Raw genomic sequence first — 16,991 nt, 5'->3', positions numbered from 1 at the left:
CCCTCTGCTCTGCAGCTTCTCTGCTTTCCACGGTGGAGACCCTGGCAGCATCTGCGGAAGGTAACACTTGTCACGTGGGATCCCTGTGGGCCCCCCTCATCCCCCACCCCCCACACCCTGACCGGGTAGAGGTGCAGGAGTGAGAGATGGGGTGCTCAGCACCCAGGCCTCTGAGTAAGTCCTCGGGCTGCAGGGTGTCCTGGCCATGGGCTGTGCCCCTCCCCGGAACTCCAAGATGGGGCTCAGTGACCCACCCTCAGGGGTTCCTGCCGCCCAGGGCCAGGGCCCACTCCCATGGCCCCCCCAAGCCACACTGGCCCCTGGCCAGGCTCAGGCACTGGGGTTCGGGCTGTGGGGCCCCGTGAGGCAGGTGCACACCTCTGAGCAACATCCTGGCCTGTGCCCTCCCTGGGCCCCCATCAGGGCACCTCGGACCATCTCGGCACAGAAGGCCCTTGGTCCTCCCTCCCGTGGGGCAGAGTCCCGTGCCCCCTCCCCCACCCCTCGCCGGGATTCCACCTCCAGCGACAGAGCTGGGGTGCAGGCCACACAGATCGGGTGCCGGCAGCCTGGGCTTTGGGAAGGAAAGTCACCGCCCTTTCTCCCTGGGAAACACTGGCCCTGAGACAGGAGAAGGACGGCCTCCAGGCCAAGGCCCCGGCTAGGACCCAGCAGGGACCAGGGGACCCGGGCATTTCTCTTTCTCGGGTCCTGCATTCCCGTCCCTGAGGCCCATGGCGTCAGGCCCGGCTGGACCTTCCCTGTCCGGTCCCGCTGGTTAGGGACAGAGATGTCGCTGGAGCCGAGGCCGAGCCTGGCTTCATCCTCTGTGAATGTGTCCCCTCCCCGGACTCTCAGTGCAGCGGCGGGAGGAGGAGGGCCCCTGGCCCTCGGAGCGGTTCCTCCGAGACCCTGCCCCGTGTTAGGGGCATCGTGGGCCTGACGAAGCCCGAGCGCCAGCGTCCGGCCAGGCCGGCGAGGGAAGGCTCAGGTGCGGGGCCCTCTGCCTCTGACCGGCCTGCAGACAGGACTTCCCCAGACCTGCCAGGCCCCCTCCGAGGGGAGGGAGCCGAGGCCGAGCCTGGCTTCATCCTCTGTGAATGTGTCCCCTCCCCGGACTCTCAGTGCAGCGGCGGGAGGAGGAGGGCCCCTGGCCCTCGGAGCGGTTCCTCCGAGACCCTGCCCCGTGTTAGGGGCATCGTGGGCCTGACGAAGCCCGAGCGCCAGCGTCCGGCCAGGCCGGCGAGGGAAGGCTCAGGTGCGGGGCCCTCTGCCTCTGACCGGCCCAGACAGGACACTTCCCCAGACCTGCCAGGCCCCCTCCGAGGGGAGGGGGGGGGTCGCACCTCTAGATCGAAAGGGCCCTCGTGCTGAAGCCCAGGAGAGGCTCGGAGGACACGGGGCTCTGGGTGCAGTGGTTTGAGCAGCTGCCAGGTCATCCTCTCCCCACGCCCAGCACCAGGCCGGCTCTTGCTGGGGCCGTGGGCAAGCCCAGGGCTCCTCGAGGCAACTTGACAACCACAGGCTTAAGCCAGCCTCGCACGGACCAGGGAAACACTAGCAGCGTTTCCAGGGAAGTGAAAGCAAAACCAGTCCGCCCTTCAGCCCCCCTCACTCACACACACACACACACACAAACACACAACCACTATTCCACACGGTGCTAAGGATGGAGCCAATGCAGTGAGACGGGAGGACTCGCTGAGAAGTGCCGCGATGTGAAGTTACTTCTGTATCCATTTCCTGGCGCCGGCGGGGGGCCCGTGTGGAAGGCCCAATTCAAGCTCGGCAGGTTGATGGGAGACACCCCTTCCCCTGAACAGGCTTGAAATACATTTTTATTGATTTCAGACAGGAAGGGAGTGGGAGGGAGAGAAACATCGATGAGGAGAGGGAATCATGGATTGGCTGCCTCCTGCAAGCCCTCCACTAGGGATCGAGCCCCCAACCCGGGCTGGGCCCTTGACCAGAACCCGGGACCCTTCAGCCCACAGGCCGACGCTCTACCCACGGAGCCACACCAGCCAGGGCCAAAACGCCTTCTAAAGTGAAAGAACGGGAGGCTGAGTCGGTTTGTTGACTTTTGCAAAGTCACACAGGAAGGCCAACCCCGCTGAGAACGCAGGTCAAGTCCCGTTCCGTCCGCGGTTCCCCTCAGAGGAGACCTGACTCTGTTTCTGCTTCTTCCCCTCCAGCCCCTGTCGTGGAGGCTGCTGCCGCCACCGTCCTCAGGAGTCCCCTCGGGACAGGTAAGGAGGAATGTTCCCTGGAGCCCGCCCTGCGGGCACAATACCGAGTGTGCCCTGGGGCTCCTCTTCCTGGGAGAACTCAGGGGGTGCGGGGAGGGGATGCCTGGGCACAGGGAGGCCCCTCTGTGGGCATGACCTTACTGACCCCGCCAGCCCCGCCCCATAGACCTGGGACGCCAGGGGGCACCTGTGCACCAAGCTCCCAGCCAGGAGGGAGCCCCACGGATGTGCCGAGGCCCTCCCAGACTCCAGGTGGCACAGGGGGGCCTCAGCCTGGGGGAGTGACGGGCACCACGCCCCAGGGATCACGGCACTGCCCAGGGGCTGCCGAGAGGAGGGGCAGGTGGCCCCACAGCCTCGCCAGGGAGCACCCCAAGGGCATTTCTCGCCGGAAGTCCTAGGAGCTTGGGTGAGAAAGCAGCCACTGCCCTTTCCCCACGACTCCCTCTGAGGACACACGGGAGGAGTCCGGTGGGTGGAGGGGCTCTTTGGGTGGGAGAGCAGCCACTGCCCTTTCCCCACGACTCCCCCTGAGGACACACGTGAGGAGTCCAGCGGTTGGAGGGGCTCTCGGGCTTTGCTTCCTGGGACGCACCCTGAAGGGCCTAAAGCATGAAACATAAGAGGAACATGATGGAGGAAGGCAGGTCGTGCTCCTAGGGAACCACAGCAAGAAGCCCTGAGCAGGGCAGGGTGGCTGCCTTCTCACCGCCACGGACGGTCACAGGGCGTGTCCTTCGACCTGGCAGGATGGCAGGTGCCTGCTCAGGCCCCGGCTGCTGTCCCGGGAGGGGCTGCTGTCCTCCCAGCCTGGCAAGGGCCTGGTACATTCCCAGGCTTAGCCTGAGGTCACCCAGGCCCACGGAGGAGCCAGCGAGCTGCCCAGTGGGCGGACCTGCCCAGGAGCCTGCAGCTCCGCCCTGGGGGTCTGTGCGGGGTCAAGGGGGTGCTCCTGCCCACCGTCCTCAGCGCGGTCGTGGGCAGCAGGACCTGTGATTGCTCCAGGTCCTCGACCATGTCCACTGACTTTTCTGACAAAGATGCGGAGATTGGGCCGCCCCACAGTCTTGCCAGCGAGTCTGGCTCAGGAAGGGACACGCCGGGCTGGGTGGGTAATGCAGGCGCACAGGCCACATTAGAGATGTGGAGGGGGAGGCTCGTCCCCAGTGGGACCATCCTTGCCGATGACCCAGCTGAGCAGGAGGCTCGTGCACACACAGAGCAAGTAGCAGGACACACATGGGAGCTGTCATGGTTCTGACACAAGATTTAGGAAGGTCTCCTTCCGGAGATGCCTCACCAGATGCCTCTTTGTTGTCCCTTCCAGACACATGGCCAGCTCATGCCACAGCTGCCTCACTGAGAACAAAATGCAAATCATCCTATCACCCTCCCAGGGCCGCTCTCTGCCTCTGAATCACGCCTGGGATGGAATGTGACAGGAAGAGCCTCCACATGGCCCATCCTCATCCTTGTCCCTTATGGGGGTGGGGCCAGAGGAGGGTCTCTGACGAGGTCCTTGTCTGACATGGTTGGCTGATGTCTTGTCTCCAGTGGGCTTCTGGGAGGAGGCTCAGCCAGGACCCTCCCCCTTTGCTCAGGGCCAGCCTTGGAGGCCTCCTGGGACCTGCTGAGACCCCTGTGCTGGCTCAGCCTCAGGGAGTGTGAGTCTGCCTCTCCTGTCTGGCAGACATGGTCCCTTCACCTCCGAGGGCTTTGCCTCAAGTGAGGCAGGACTGAGGAGAAGGAATAGGTGGCCAAGGAGGCCGTGGTCTTGGCCTGTCCCCGGAGCCATGGACCTCCACCCTGGGTGGCCCTGATGGATGCGGTGGGAAGTCCTCACCCCATGGGCCATCCTGGAGCTCCCTACCTAGGAGCCTCCTTAGAGCTGGCAGAACAGGACATCCCGATTCTTTCCCTGTGATGGAGATGAACCCCTGGGCATGTCCAAAGCTGACCGCCTGCCCTTGGGTGTGGCTGTGAGGGAGGCCCTGAGTCTAGAACCTGCCTCAGGCCTGGAGCTCAGCACAGACAGTGAGGAGGTGTCCTTGTGCTGTCCTCTAGGGTTAAGGACCAGTTCGGGTTTGGCCCTGAGGCTGGTGAACGGCGGTGACCCATGTCAGGGCCGTGTGGAGGTCCTCTACCAAGGCTCCTGGGGCACCGTGTGTGACGATGGATGGGACATCAACAATGCCAACGTGGTGTGCAGGCAGCTGGGCTGTGGCGAGGCCAGGTCGGCCCAAGGAAGTGCCTGGTTTGGAAAGGGCTCAGGCCCGATCGTGCTGGATGACGTGGGCTGCTCAGGGCACGAGTCCTACCTGTGGAACTGCCCGCACAGGGGCTGGAACTCACACAACTGTGGGCACGGAGAGGACGCCGGCGTCATCTGCTCAGGTGGGCCCCAACAAGTCTGTTCTCCCACATGGGTGGTGTTTTCTCAGCGAGTGTGTCCCTCAATCTGTTTCCTGTCAGAGTCTTTCTTTATTTCATATACCCTTGAAGAGTCCTAGTTCTCTGCCTAGTTCAGTATTAGTCTGTCCTGGTGCCAGGTGTAAGCAGGTGAATGAGGACCCAAACTGAGTGTACAGATCATACCTTCTGCCAATGGACACACGCCAGCGGCACAGGCAGTGTTGTGAGTTGCCTGAAAGGGGGCCCGTGGGTAGAGGTGCGGAGACCCTCACATGGCTGGCCTGCATTCGGGGCTCAGGAGTCCTTGCCTGTCAGTCTCTCCAGGGAAATGGGATGCAATCTCTGCACCAGGTCTGCTCTGCGAGGGCAGTTGTCTATGGTCAGGCCTGAACACACATTTAGGTTTGGGGCCCTGAGTAGACTCCTCACTCTTGGGCCCTCGTGCCTCCTAAAAGCTGTGTGGTAGACAGTTTCCTGGCGTCAACTCTGTGCCTCCATCTAGACACGAAAGGAATCACCTGGACCTCGGCACCAATGCCCCGGGTCTTCCTGGGCCCTGGCGGAGCGCGTCCTACAGGTTAGATGGCAAAGGCCCCGCCTTCCAAGGAAGGGCAACGGCATGGCTGAGCGTCCACCTGCTCAGTGTCTCCCACGATGCCTCTTGCTGTGCCCCCTTCTGTGCCACGTGTCTGATCCGACGCCCTCTCTCTCACAGCTGCCTGGCCCTGTCCACCACCATGCCATCTGAGTCCCGCTGCCTCTGACAATCCCCCCCTGCTCACCCCGCAGCCCACCAGGCACTCCTGGAAGGGACTGTGCCAGTTTCTGCCTCCCAGTCCCTCCCTGATGTGTAGATTGTACAGTTGTGCCCACAACACATTGACCCTCTGGTCTGGCTCAGAGTGATAAGGGCATTCTGGCTACAGTGCTTACCCACTCTCAGTGACAGGGGACACTCTGTCCTGGGGACATTCCGCTCCCTGTGCTGAGGCAACAGAGACTCTTCATCCATGGACCCCAGACAGAGCCTAGGAGATGCTTTTACCAAAAGACACTGCGTCAGGAGGTCACCACGGTTGCTCTCACAGACTGTAGCCCTGGTTGCCATTGTCAAGGACATTCAAGGACATGGTTTTAGCTGGTGGCAAGCTCTCAGAAAGGGCAACTTTCTCCCCTAGCCACAGAGCTTCTCAGGCCACCCTGTCCCTGACCCCCTGACCCCAGTAACAGCTCAGCAGACCAGATCTTGACTCTCTGCTTTCCTTTCTAAGCTGCTCTGTTTTCTCTCCAGTTGGTTGGTACACATCATTCCGAATGTGAGCATCCCTGGGTCTGGCCAAAGCATCAGAATTCATCACTGTAGCCTCCAGGCCAGGATGATGTTCTCTCATCTTGTGTTGGGTCTCCTCAGACTCTCTCCAACATGGAGAGTTCCCCCTACATCCCAGAATCATGGATTCCTTTTACCTACCAGTTGTGGGACATATTAGTCAGGATGTTTTAGTTTGCAAGTGGCAGGAGCCCAACCCAAACTCTTTGAAGCCAGAAGAGCACTCCATGGCTCACACATGAGGGACATTTCCTGGCAGAGCCAGCTTCAGGTGCTCCTGGATCCAGGCGTTACAAGACTGTTTCCGTGCATTTTTCTTACTCCTGCTTTCTATGTGTATGGGCTTCACTATCAGCTTGCTTTCTGCACAGGGGACACTGCTAGTGCCAAGGGTGGGGCTCCCCTTTTTGTCCTGCATTGCAAGGCCAACATGGTGGGAAACCAATTGAAGAACATGCCTCCCACAGCTCACACCCATAGGTGCTGTAACCAGCTCCATGAATATAAAGGGTTTTGGAGGAACTTTGGCCCGGTCTTAATGCAGGGGAATGTTACCCCAAACACTAAGGCTTGGCCCCGGAAGAATTAGGAACCTCACGCACACCTCAGAGCCTCTTTCTTCAGGCTACATTGCACACAGTGACTTTTCCCCTCCCTTTCTAGGAGCCGATGCCAGTTTGGCCCTGAGGCTGGTGAACGGAGGTGACCGGTGTCAGGGCCGCGTGGAGATCCTGTACCAAGGCTCCTGGGGCACCGTGTGTGACGATGGGTGGGACACCAAAGATGCCAATGTAGTGTGCATGCAGCTGGGCTGTGGCGAGGCCAGGTTGGCTCTAGGAAATGCCTGGTTTGGGCAGGGCTCAAAACAGATCGTGCTGGATGACGTGGCCTGTTCTGGACACGAGTCCAACCTATGGAGCTGCCCGCACAGGGGCTGGAACTCCCACAACTGCAACCATGGAGAGGATGCCAGTGTCATCTGCTCAGGTGCGTATCCTCAACTCTGTTCTCCTTTCATTGGTGGTGTTTTGTCAGCGAGTGTGTCCCTCAATCAGTTTCCTGTCAAAGTCTTTCTTTATTTCGTATTCCCTTGAAGAGTCTTAGTTCTCTGCCTAGTTCAGTATTAGTCTGTGTCCTGGTGCCAGGTGGAAGCAAGTGAATGAGGACCTACCCTGAGTGTGAGGATCACACCTTCTACTGACGGGCCAACACATGCCAGCAGCACAGGCAGTGTTGTGAGTTGCCTGGAAGGGGGTCTGTGGGAAGAGGTGCAGTGACCCTTACATGGCTGCCTGCATTTGGGGCTCTGGAGTCCTTGCCTGTCAGTCTCTCCAGGGAAATTGGATGCAATCTCTGCACCAGTTCTGCTCTGCGAGGGCAGTGAGCCCTCTGAGACCCACCAGGCTATGCCTCGTAGTTGCCTATGTTCAGGCCTGAACCACACCCGTAGGTTTGGGGCCCTGAGTAGACGCCTCACTCTTGGCCCCTCCATGCCTCCTAAAAGCTGTGTGGTAGACAGTTTCCTCCTGTCAAGTCTGTGCCTCCATCTAGACACAGACAGAATCACCTGGATGTTGGCACCAATGCCCCAGGTCTTCCTGGCCCCTGGCGGGGCGCATCCTACAGGTTAGATGGCAAAGGCCCTGCCTTCCAAAGCAGGGGGCCAGCATGGCTGAGCAAACACCTGCTCAGTGTCTCCCACGATGCCTCTTGCTGTGCCCCCTTCTGTGCCACATGTCTGATCCGACGCCCTCTCTCTCACAGCTGCCTGGCCATGACCACCGCCATGCCAGCTGAGTCCTGCTGCCTTTGACACTCCCTCCCTGCTAACACCACACCCCACCAGGAGCTCCTGGAGGGGACTGTCCTTGTTTCTGCCTCCCAGTCCCCTCCCTGATGTGTAGATGGTACAGTTGAGCCCACAACACATTGACTCTCTGGTCTGGCTCAGAGCGATAAGGGCATTCTGGCTACAGCGCTTACCCACTCTCAGTGACAGGGGACACTCTGTCCAGAGCACATTGTGTTCCCTGTGCTGAGGCAACAGAGACCCTTCATCCATGGACCCCCGACAGAGCCTTGGGGATGCTCTTACGAAAGGACACTGTTTCAGGAGCTCAGCGCGGTTGCTCTCACAGATTGTAGCCCTGGTTGTCATTGTCAAGGACATTGAAGGTCATGGTTTTGGCTCATGGCAAGCTCTCAGAAAGGGCAACTTTCTCCCATAGCCACAGAGCTTCTCAGGCCACCCTGTCCCTGACCCCCTGACCCCAGTCACAGCTCTGCAGACCCAACCTTGACCCTCTGCTCTCCTTTCTAAGCTGCTCTATTTTCTCTCCAGGTGGGTGGTACATGAGTTCTTCCTTGGTTGAGTCTCCCTTGGTCTGGCTAAAGCGTCAGCATTTAGCACTGTAGCCTCCAGGCCATGGTGACCTTCTCAAATCTTGTGTTAGATCTCCCCAGACTTCACCCCATCCAACATGGAGGGTTCACCCACATCCCAGAATCATGGGTTCCCTTCACCTTCCAGTTATAGGACATATTAGTCAGGATATTTTAGTTTGCAAGTGACAGGAGCCCAACTCAAACTCTTTCAAGCTGTAAGAGAACTCCACGACTCATACATGATGGACATCTAATGGCAGGTCCAGCTTCAAGTGCAGCTGGATCTAGGTGTTCCAAGACTGTCTCTGTGTGCTTTGCTTACCCCTATGTTCTGTGTGTATGGGCTTCACTATCGGTTTGCTTTCTGCACACGGGTCACTGCTAGTGCCGACGGCAGGCCTCCTGTCTTTGTCCTGCATTCCAAGGCCAACATGGTGGGAAACCAGTCAGAGAACATGCCTCCCACAGCTCATATCAATGGGTGCTGTACCTGGTTCTTTGAAGATAAACAGTGATGGATGAGCATCATCCAGTCTTAATTCGGGGGAATGTAATCCCAAAAATAAAAGGCTTGGACCCTGGAAGAATTCGGAACCTCACCCACACCTCAGAGCCTCTGTCTTCAGGCAACACCAGAGACAATTAATTTTTTTGTCTCATTCTAGGAGCCACTTCCGGTTTGGCCCTGAGGCTGGTGAACAGCAGTAACCCATGTCAGGGCCGTGTGGAGGTCCTCTACCAAGGCTCCTGGGGCACCGTGTGTGATGACGGGTGGAACACCAATGATGCCAACGTGGTGTGCAGACAGCTGGGTTGTGGCGGGGCCAGTTCGGCCCCAGGAAGTGCGCAGTTCGGACAAGGCTCAGGGCCGATTGTGCTGGACGATGTGGACTGTTCAGGGCAAGAGTCCTTCCTGTGGAGCTGCCCAAACAGGGGCTGGAACTCCCACAACTGTGGGCACCACGAGGACGCTGGCGTCATCTGCTCAGGTTGGCCCCCCGCACATCTGTTCTCCTTCATGGGTGATGTTTTCTCAGCGAGTGGGTCCCTCAATCTGTTTCCTGTCAGAGTCTGTCTTTATTTCTTGTTTCCTTGAAGAGTCCTAGTTCTCTGCCTAGTTCAGTATTAGTCTGTCCCGGTGCCAGGTGTAAGCAGGTGAATGAGGACCTAAACTGAGTGTAAGGGTCACGCCTTCTGCTGACGGGACCGCACACGCCAGCGGCACAGGCAGTGTTGTGAGTTGCCTGAAAGGGGGCCCGTGGGTAGAGGGACGGTGACCCTCACACGGCTGGCCTGCATTTGAGGCTCAAGAGTCCTTGCCTGTCAGTCTTTCAGGGAAATTGGATGCAATCTCCGCTCCAGGTTGGCTCTGCGAGGGCAGCGGGCCCTCTGAGACCCACCGGGCTATGCCTTGTAGTTCAGAGCTCATCATGGTGGATCGCACAGACTGTAGCCCTGGTTGCTATTGTCAAGGACATTCAAGGGCATGGTTTTGGCTCCTGGAAAGCTCTCAGAAAAGGCCTCTTTCTCCCCTAGCCACAGAGCATCCCAGCCCCGTGGCCCTCATCCCCTGACCTAGTGACCACTCAGCAGACCCGAACTTGACCCTCTACTCTCCTTTTCTAAGCTGCTCTGTTTTCTCACCAGATGGGTGGTACACAAGTCCTTCCTACAGTGAGCATCCCTTGGTCTGGCCTAAGTTTCCGCATTCAGCACTGTAGGCTCCAGCTGGAGTGGTATTCCAGAATCTTGTGTTACACAACCTTGGGTATCACCCCATCCAATGTGGAGGGTTTCCCCACATCCCAGAATCATGGATTCCCTTCACCTACCAGTTGTGGGTTTATTCGTCAGCATGTTTCAGTTTGCAAGTGACAGGAGCCCAACTCAAACGCTTTGAAGCCAGAAGAGCACTCCATGGCTCACACACAAGGGACGTCTAGTGGCAGGGCCAGCTTCAGGTGTAGCTGGATCCTGGCGTTCCAAGACTGTCTCTGTGTGCTTTTCTTACCGCTTGTTCTGTGTGTATGGGCTTCACTATCAGCTTGCTTTCTGCACATGGGTCATTGGTAGTGCAGACAGCAGCCAACCTCTTTGTCCTGCATCCCAAGGACAACATGGTGGGAAACCAATTGGAGAACATGCCTCTCACAGGTAAAACCCATGGGTGCTGTACCTGGATCGTTGAAGATAAAGGGTGATGGACTGGCTATGGTTCAGTCTTAATTTGGGGAATATAATCCCGAAAATAAAAGGCTTGGACTCTGGAAGAATTAGGAACCCCACTCACACCTCAGAGCCATTTTCTTCAGGCAGCACCAGAGACAGTGAATTTTTCCCTCCCCTTCTAGGAGCCGATGCCGGTTTGTCCCTGAGGCTGGTGAATGGCGGTGACCGGTGTCAGGGACGTGTGGAGGTCCTCTACCAAAATTCCTGGGGCACCGTGTGTGACGACGGATGGGACATCAATGATGCCAACGTGGTGTGCAGGTGGTTGGGCTGTGGCCGGGCTAAGTCGGCCCCAGGAAGTGCTCGGTTCGGACAGGGCTCAGGACAGATCGTGCTGGATGACGTGGGCTGCTCAGGGAATGAGTCTTACCTGTGGAGCTGCCCGCACAGGGGCTGGAACTCCCACAACTGTGCGCACGGAGAGGACGCCGGCGTCATTTGCACAGGTGTGACTCCCCATGTCTGTTCTCCTTCATGGGTGCTGTTTTCTTAGCAAGTGTGTCCCTCAATCTGTTTCCTGTCAAAGTCTTTCTTTATTTCTTGTTCCCTTGAAGAGTCCTAGTTCTCTGCCTAGTTCAGTATCAGTCTGTCCTGGTGCCAGGTGTAAGCAGGTGAATGAGGACCCAAATGAGTGTAAGGGTCACACCTTCTGTCGACGGATACACGCCAGCGACACAGGCAGTGTTGTGAGTTGCCTGGAAGGGGGCCCGTCGGCAGAGGTGCAGTGACCCTCACATGGCTGCCTGCATTCGGGGCTCAGGAGTCCTTGCCTGTCAGTCTCTCCAGGGAAATGGGATGCAATCTCTGCGCCAGGTTGGCTCTGCGAGGGCAGCAGGCCCTCTGAGACCCACCGGGCTATGCCTTGTAGTTGCCTATGGTCAGGCCTGAACCACACACGTAGGTTTGGGGCCCTGAGTAGACTCCTCACTCTTGGCCCCTCCATGCCTCCTAAAAGCTGTGTGGTAGACAGTTTCCTGGTGTCAACTCTGTGCCTCCCTCTAGACACAGATGTAATCACCTGGACGTCAGCACCAATGTCCTGGGTCTTCCTGGGCCCTGGCGGGGCGCGTCGTCCTGGGATAAATGGCAGAGGCCCCGCCTTCCAAGGCAGGGGTCCGGCATGGCTGAGCGTCCACCTGCTCAGTGTCTCCCACAATGCCTCCTGCTGTGCCCCCTTCTCTGCCACGTGTCTGATCTGACGCCCTCTCTCTCACAGCTGCCTGGCCCTGTCCACTGCCATGCCAGCTGAGTCCTGCTGCCTCTGACGCTCCCTCCCTGCTCACCCCACAGCCCACCAGGAGCTCCTGGAGGGGACTGTGCCAGTTTCTGCCTCCCAGTCCCTTCCTGATGTGTAGATGGTACAGTTGATTCCACAACACATTGACCTTCTGGTCTAGCTCAGAGCAATAAGGGCATTCTGGCTACAGCACTTACCCACTCTCAGTGACAGGGGACACTCTGTCCAGAGGACAGTGTTCTCTGTGCTGAGGCAACAGAGACCCTTCATCCATTGACCCCAGACAGAGCCTAGGAGACGCTTTTAGGACACTGTGTCAGGAGCTCAGCACGGTTGCTCTCACAGACTGTAGCCCTGGTTGCCATTGTCAAGGACATTCAAGGGTATGGTTTTGGCTCATGGGAAGCTCTCAGAAAAGGTCTCTTTTTCCCATAGCCACAGAGCTTCTCACCTCACCCTGTCCCTGACCCCGACCCACTGAACCCAGTCACAGCTCAGCAGACCCGACCTTGCAACCTCTGCCTTTCATTCTAAGCTGCCCTGTTTTCTCACCTGATGGTTGGTACACGTATTTCCTTGGGTGAGCATCCCTGGGTCTGGCCAAAGTGTCAGAATTCAGCACTGTAGCCTCCAGGCCAGGGTGACCTTTTCTAATCTTGTGTTAGACCTCCTCAAACATCACCCCATCCAACATGGTGGATTCCCCCACCTCCCAGAACCATGGGTTCCCTTCACCTACCAGTTATGGGACATATTAGTCAGAATGTTTCAGTTTGGACGTGACAGGAGCCCAACTCAAACTCTTTGAAGCCAGAAGAGCACTCCATGGCTCACACACGAGGGACGTCTAGTGGCAGGGCCAGCTTCAGGTGCAGCTGGATCCAGGTGCTCCAAGGCTGTCCCCATGCCCTTTGCTTACTCCTGCTTTCGATGGGTATGGGCTTCACTATCGGCCTGCTTTCTGCACGTGGGTCACTGCTAGTGCAGATGGCGGGCCTCCCCTCTTCATCCTGCATCCCAAGTCCACATGGTGGGAAACCTATTGGATGAGGGCCCCCCCCAAGGGTGCTGGGGCACCGTGGGTGACGATGGGTGGGACACCAACGACGCCAACGTGGTGTGCAGGCAGCTGGGCTGTGGTGAAGCCAGTTCAGCCCCAGGAAGTGCCCAGTTCGGACAGGGCTCGGGACAGATCTTGCTGGATGACGTGGGCTGCTCAGGGAATGAGTCCAACCTGTGGAGTTGCCCGCACAGGGGCTGGAACTCCCACAACTGCAATCACGGAGAGGATGCCGGTGTCATCTGCTCAGGTGGGCCCCCCAAGTCTGTCCTCCTTTCTTGTGTGGTGTTTTGTCAGTGAGTGTGTCCCTCAATCTGTTTCCTGTCAAAGTCTTTCTTTATTTCTTGGTCTTTTGAAGAGTCCTAATTCTCTGCCTAGTTCAGAATTAGTCTGTGTCCTGGTGCCAGGTGTAAGCAGGTGAACGAGGACCCAGATGAGTGTAAGGGTCACACCCTCTGTCGACGGATACACGCCAGCGGCACAGGCAGTGTTGTGAGTTGCCTGGAAGGGGGCCCGTGGGCAGAGGTGCAGTGACCCTCACACGGCTGCCTGCATTTGGGGCTCAGGAGTCCTTGCCTGTCAGTCTCTCCAGGGAAATGGGATGCAATCTCTGCACCAGGTCTGCTCTGCGAGGGCAGTGAGCCCTCTGAGACCCACCAGGCTATGCCTTGTAGTTGCCTATGGTCAGGCCTGAATGACACACATAGGTTTGGGGCCTGAGTAGACTCCTCACTCTTGGGCCCTCCATGCCTCCTAAAAGCTGTGTGGTAGACAGTTTCCTGGTGTCAACTCTGTGCCTCCCTCTAGACACAGATGGAATCACTTGAACCTCGGCACCAATGCCCTGGGTCTTCCTAGCCCCTGGAGGGGAGCGTCCTCCTGGGATAAATGGCAGAGGCCCCGCCTTCCAAAGCAGGGGACCAGCATGGCTGAGCAAACATCTGCTCAGTGTCTCCCACAATGCCTCCTGCTGTGCCCCCTTCTCTGCCACGTGTCTGATCTGACGCCCTCTCTCTCACAGCTGCCTGGCCCTGTCCACCACCATGCCAGCTGACTCCTGCTGCCTCTGACACTCCCTCCCTGCTCACCCCGCAGCCCACCAGGAGCTACTGGAGGGGACTGTGCCAGTTTCTGCCTCCCAGTCCCTTCCTGATGTGTAGATGGTACAGTTGATTCCACAACACATTGACCCTCTGGTCTAGCTCAGAGCGATAAGGGCATTCTGGCTACAGCGCTTACCCACTCTCAGTGACAGGGGACACTCTGTCCAGAGGACATTGTGTTCCCTGTGCTGAGGCAACAGAGACCCTTCATCCATGGACCCCAGACAGAGCCTAGGAGATGCTTTTACCAAAGGACACTGCGTCAGGAGGTCACCACGGTTGCCCTCACAGACTGTAGGCCTGGTTGCCATCGTCAAGGACATTGAAGGTCATGGTTTTGGCTCATGGCAAGCTCTCAGAAAAGGTCTCTTTCTCCCGTAGCCACAGAGCTTCTCAGCCCACCCTGTCCCTGACCCCCTGACTCCCTGACCCCAGTCACAGCTTAGCACAGCCGATCTCGACCCTCTGCCTGCCTTTCTAAGCTGCTCTATTTTCTCTCCAGGTGGGTGGTCCACAAGTCCTTCCTCAGTTGAGCCTCCCTGGGTCTGGCCAAAGTGTCAAAATTCGGCACTGTAGCCTCCAGGCCATGGTGACCTTGTCAACTCTTGTGTTAGGTCTCCCCAGACTTCACCCCATCCAACATGGAGGGTGCGCCCACATCCCAGAATCATGGGTTCCCTTCACCTTCCAGTCATGGGACAAATTAGTCAGGATGTTTTACTTTTCAAGTGGCAGGAGCTCAACTCAAACTCTTTGAAGCCAGAAGAGAACTCCATGGCTCACACATAAGGGACGTCTAGTGGCAGGGCCAGCTTCAGGGGCAGCTGGATCCAGGCGTTAAAAGACTGTCTCTGTGTGCTTTTCTTACCGCTTGTTCTGTGTGTATGGGCTTCACTATCAGCTTGCTTTCTGCCACAGGTCACTGCTAGTTCCAAGGGTGGGGCTCCCCACTTTGTCCTGCATTGAAAGGCCAACGTGGTGGGAAACCAATCAGAGAACATGCACCCATAGCTCATGCCCTTGGGTGCTGTAACTGGCTCCTTGAAGATAAAGGGTGACTGATGGCCTATGGTCCAATCCTAATGCAGGGGATCATAACCCTGAACAATAAAGGGTTGGCCTCTGGAAGAATTCGGAACCTCACCCACACCTCAGTGCCTCTTTCTTGAGGCGACATGGGAGACAGTGAATTTTTCTATCCCCTTCTAGGAACCAATCCTGGTTTGGACCTGAGGCTGGTGAATGGCAGTGACCGGTGTCAGGGCCGCGTGGAGGTCCTCTACCAAGGCTCCTGGGGCACTGTGTGTGATGACAGTTGGGACACCAATGATGCCAATGTGGTGTGCAGACAGCTGGGCTGTGGCGGGGCCAGGTCGGCGCTGGGAAATGCCCGGTTCGGGCAGGGCTCAGGCCCGATCGTGCTGGATGACGTAGCCTGCTCAGGGCACGAGTCCTACCTGTGGAGCTGCCCACACAGGGGCTGGAACTCCCACAACTGCAACCACGGAGAGGACGCAGGCGTCATCTGCTCAGGTGCGTCGCTACCATCCCTGGGGGCCCTTCTGGGCTGATGCTGCTGAGAACACACTCATTCCCCATGCCAGGGCCCTCGTGAGCCTCATACTGTCCCCCGGGCACTGGAATGACTCAGGGCCACAGGTTCTCAAGTGCTAGGTTACCTGCTCAGACTACAGGTCAGATTGGTGGGTCCACGCACCCAGCATCCCTAAGGCAGTGCCTGGAACTGGCTTGAAGCGGCCTGAGCTCCGTGTTCATGCACAAGAGGCAGCGTCCTGAGCACAGAGAGGATCCTGCCGTGTGCCCCCGGAGCCAGCTCACTCCCACCTGCAGGGTGTCTGGGGCTTCCACCAGGGCAGCTGGTCCCTGAGTGTGGGTGTTGGTGAGCTCCTCCCCTCTGTGAGGACGGTGTCACCTGGGGGCTCCCAGATAGTGACACACAGGGGACGCCCTGAGAGCACAGAGGTCCTTTGTGAAGGACAGAGAGAGTGGGAGGGAGCAGGGGGAGGTGGGGGATGGCAAGTGGCCAATGAATGGAAGGAGCCAATGGGAGCCTTGGGGATGGGGCATTATGACCGCATGGAAAAGTCTAGAAATCTGTGTAGACTCTCAATATCAGAATGGGTCAAGGCAGAGAGATCAGTGTGCACATTGATTGACCCCATTTGGTGGGGTCATTCCCTGTTCACTCTCTGGGGTCAACACCATGGCCCTAGTGGCCTGTCTCAGGCATGACACTGGCTTCCATTATCTGGACAGGAAGTCCTCGGGTTCAGGGAGGCAGGCAATGGCAGGGGACAGAGGGCGTAGCTTTGGAAGGACTGCGAGGTTCGGGGCAGCACTGCTGTGTCCACCCGGAGGCCTTGTGCACGGCGTCAGCTCCGTGTGTAGAAGCTGAGGGTCATCAACCTGGGATCTGGGACGGGTACCTGGGAGCTTGTTGTCTGACTGTCCTTTTCTCCCCACAGCTGCTCAGCCCTGAACAACCTGGTCAGGTGAGTCCCAGCCACCTCTCCTCGGATGTCCCTCTCTCCTGCCGACCTCTACTGGTCGGCATTCTCCAGCTGACCCATGGCTCTTTGAACCCCATCTGGACCACACTTTTGCCCTCTGTCTCCTTAACTATTGGGGGTGGGCAGAATTCAAAGACTTGTCTGTCCATCCTCCTTGTGAGTTCTCATCAGACACTTGGCGGCCGTCCCGGGGGAGAGCAGCCGATGGTCAAGAAGGGCCTCCCCTTCCATGAGGCTGACCTGTGATTCCAGGCTGAGGAGGGCTTTGTGGGATAGTGGACACTGATGCCCACTGGCTTTCTGATGACGGGACAGCAGGCTTCTGGGTTCTCTCCTCCTCTCACACCTGCCGCACCCTGAGGGCCAGCATGGTCACACCGCATCCCAAGGTGGCAGAGACAGTGCCCGGGATGGCAGTGAACATGTGCTGAGGGTCCTCTGGTGTCACCCTTGAC

The 16,991-nt window shown here is 58.0% G+C and overlaps 1 protein-coding gene and 1 long non-coding RNA gene across 3 annotated transcripts in view; one reads left to right on the top strand and one right to left on the bottom strand.

The window, feature by feature from the left end:
- Positions 1-1,374: 1,374 nt before the first annotated feature.
- The window catches only part of LOC107181419, a 17,407-nt gene continuing 1,790 nt past the window's right edge, over positions 1,375-16,991 (bottom strand). Inside the window, exons 2-3 of the long non-coding RNA XR_001512120.1 lie at positions 13,922-13,933; positions 1,375-1,387 (exon numbers count right to left, since the gene is read on the bottom strand). This is a non-coding gene — a long non-coding RNA (uncharacterized LOC107181419). The remainder of the gene's footprint in view (positions 1,388-13,921; positions 13,934-16,991) is intronic.
- The window catches only part of LOC102771482 (deleted in malignant brain tumors 1 protein-like), a 16,544-nt gene continuing 1,778 nt past the window's right edge, over positions 2,226-16,991 (top strand). The window contains exons 1-7 of one of the 2 annotated variants that reach the window (XM_015557242.1): positions 2,226-2,249; positions 4,314-4,643; positions 6,655-6,978; positions 9,042-9,365; positions 10,728-11,051; positions 15,215-15,538; positions 16,492-16,518. In XM_015557242.1, the coding sequence (XP_015412728.1) occupies positions 6,792-6,978; positions 9,042-9,365; positions 10,728-11,051; positions 15,215-15,538; positions 16,492-16,505 (1,173 nt within the window). In that variant the 5' untranslated portion in view covers positions 2,226-2,249; positions 4,314-4,643; positions 6,655-6,791 and the 3' untranslated portion in view covers positions 16,506-16,518. Of the gene's footprint in view, positions 2,250-4,313; positions 4,644-6,654; positions 6,979-9,041; positions 9,366-10,727; positions 11,052-15,214; positions 15,539-16,491; positions 16,519-16,991 lie in introns of those variants that run through there. The other variant, XM_015557239.1, reaches the window with a different exon arrangement.

This window comes from Myotis davidii, unplaced genomic scaffold, assembly GCF_000327345.1.
Source record: "Myotis davidii unplaced genomic scaffold, ASM32734v1 scaffold72, whole genome shotgun sequence".
NCBI classification, from domain to species: domain Eukaryota; kingdom Metazoa; phylum Chordata; class Mammalia; order Chiroptera; family Vespertilionidae; genus Myotis; species Myotis davidii.
Note: the sequence above shows the minus strand (reverse complement) of the source record. Positions and strands in the feature narration are given on the sequence as shown.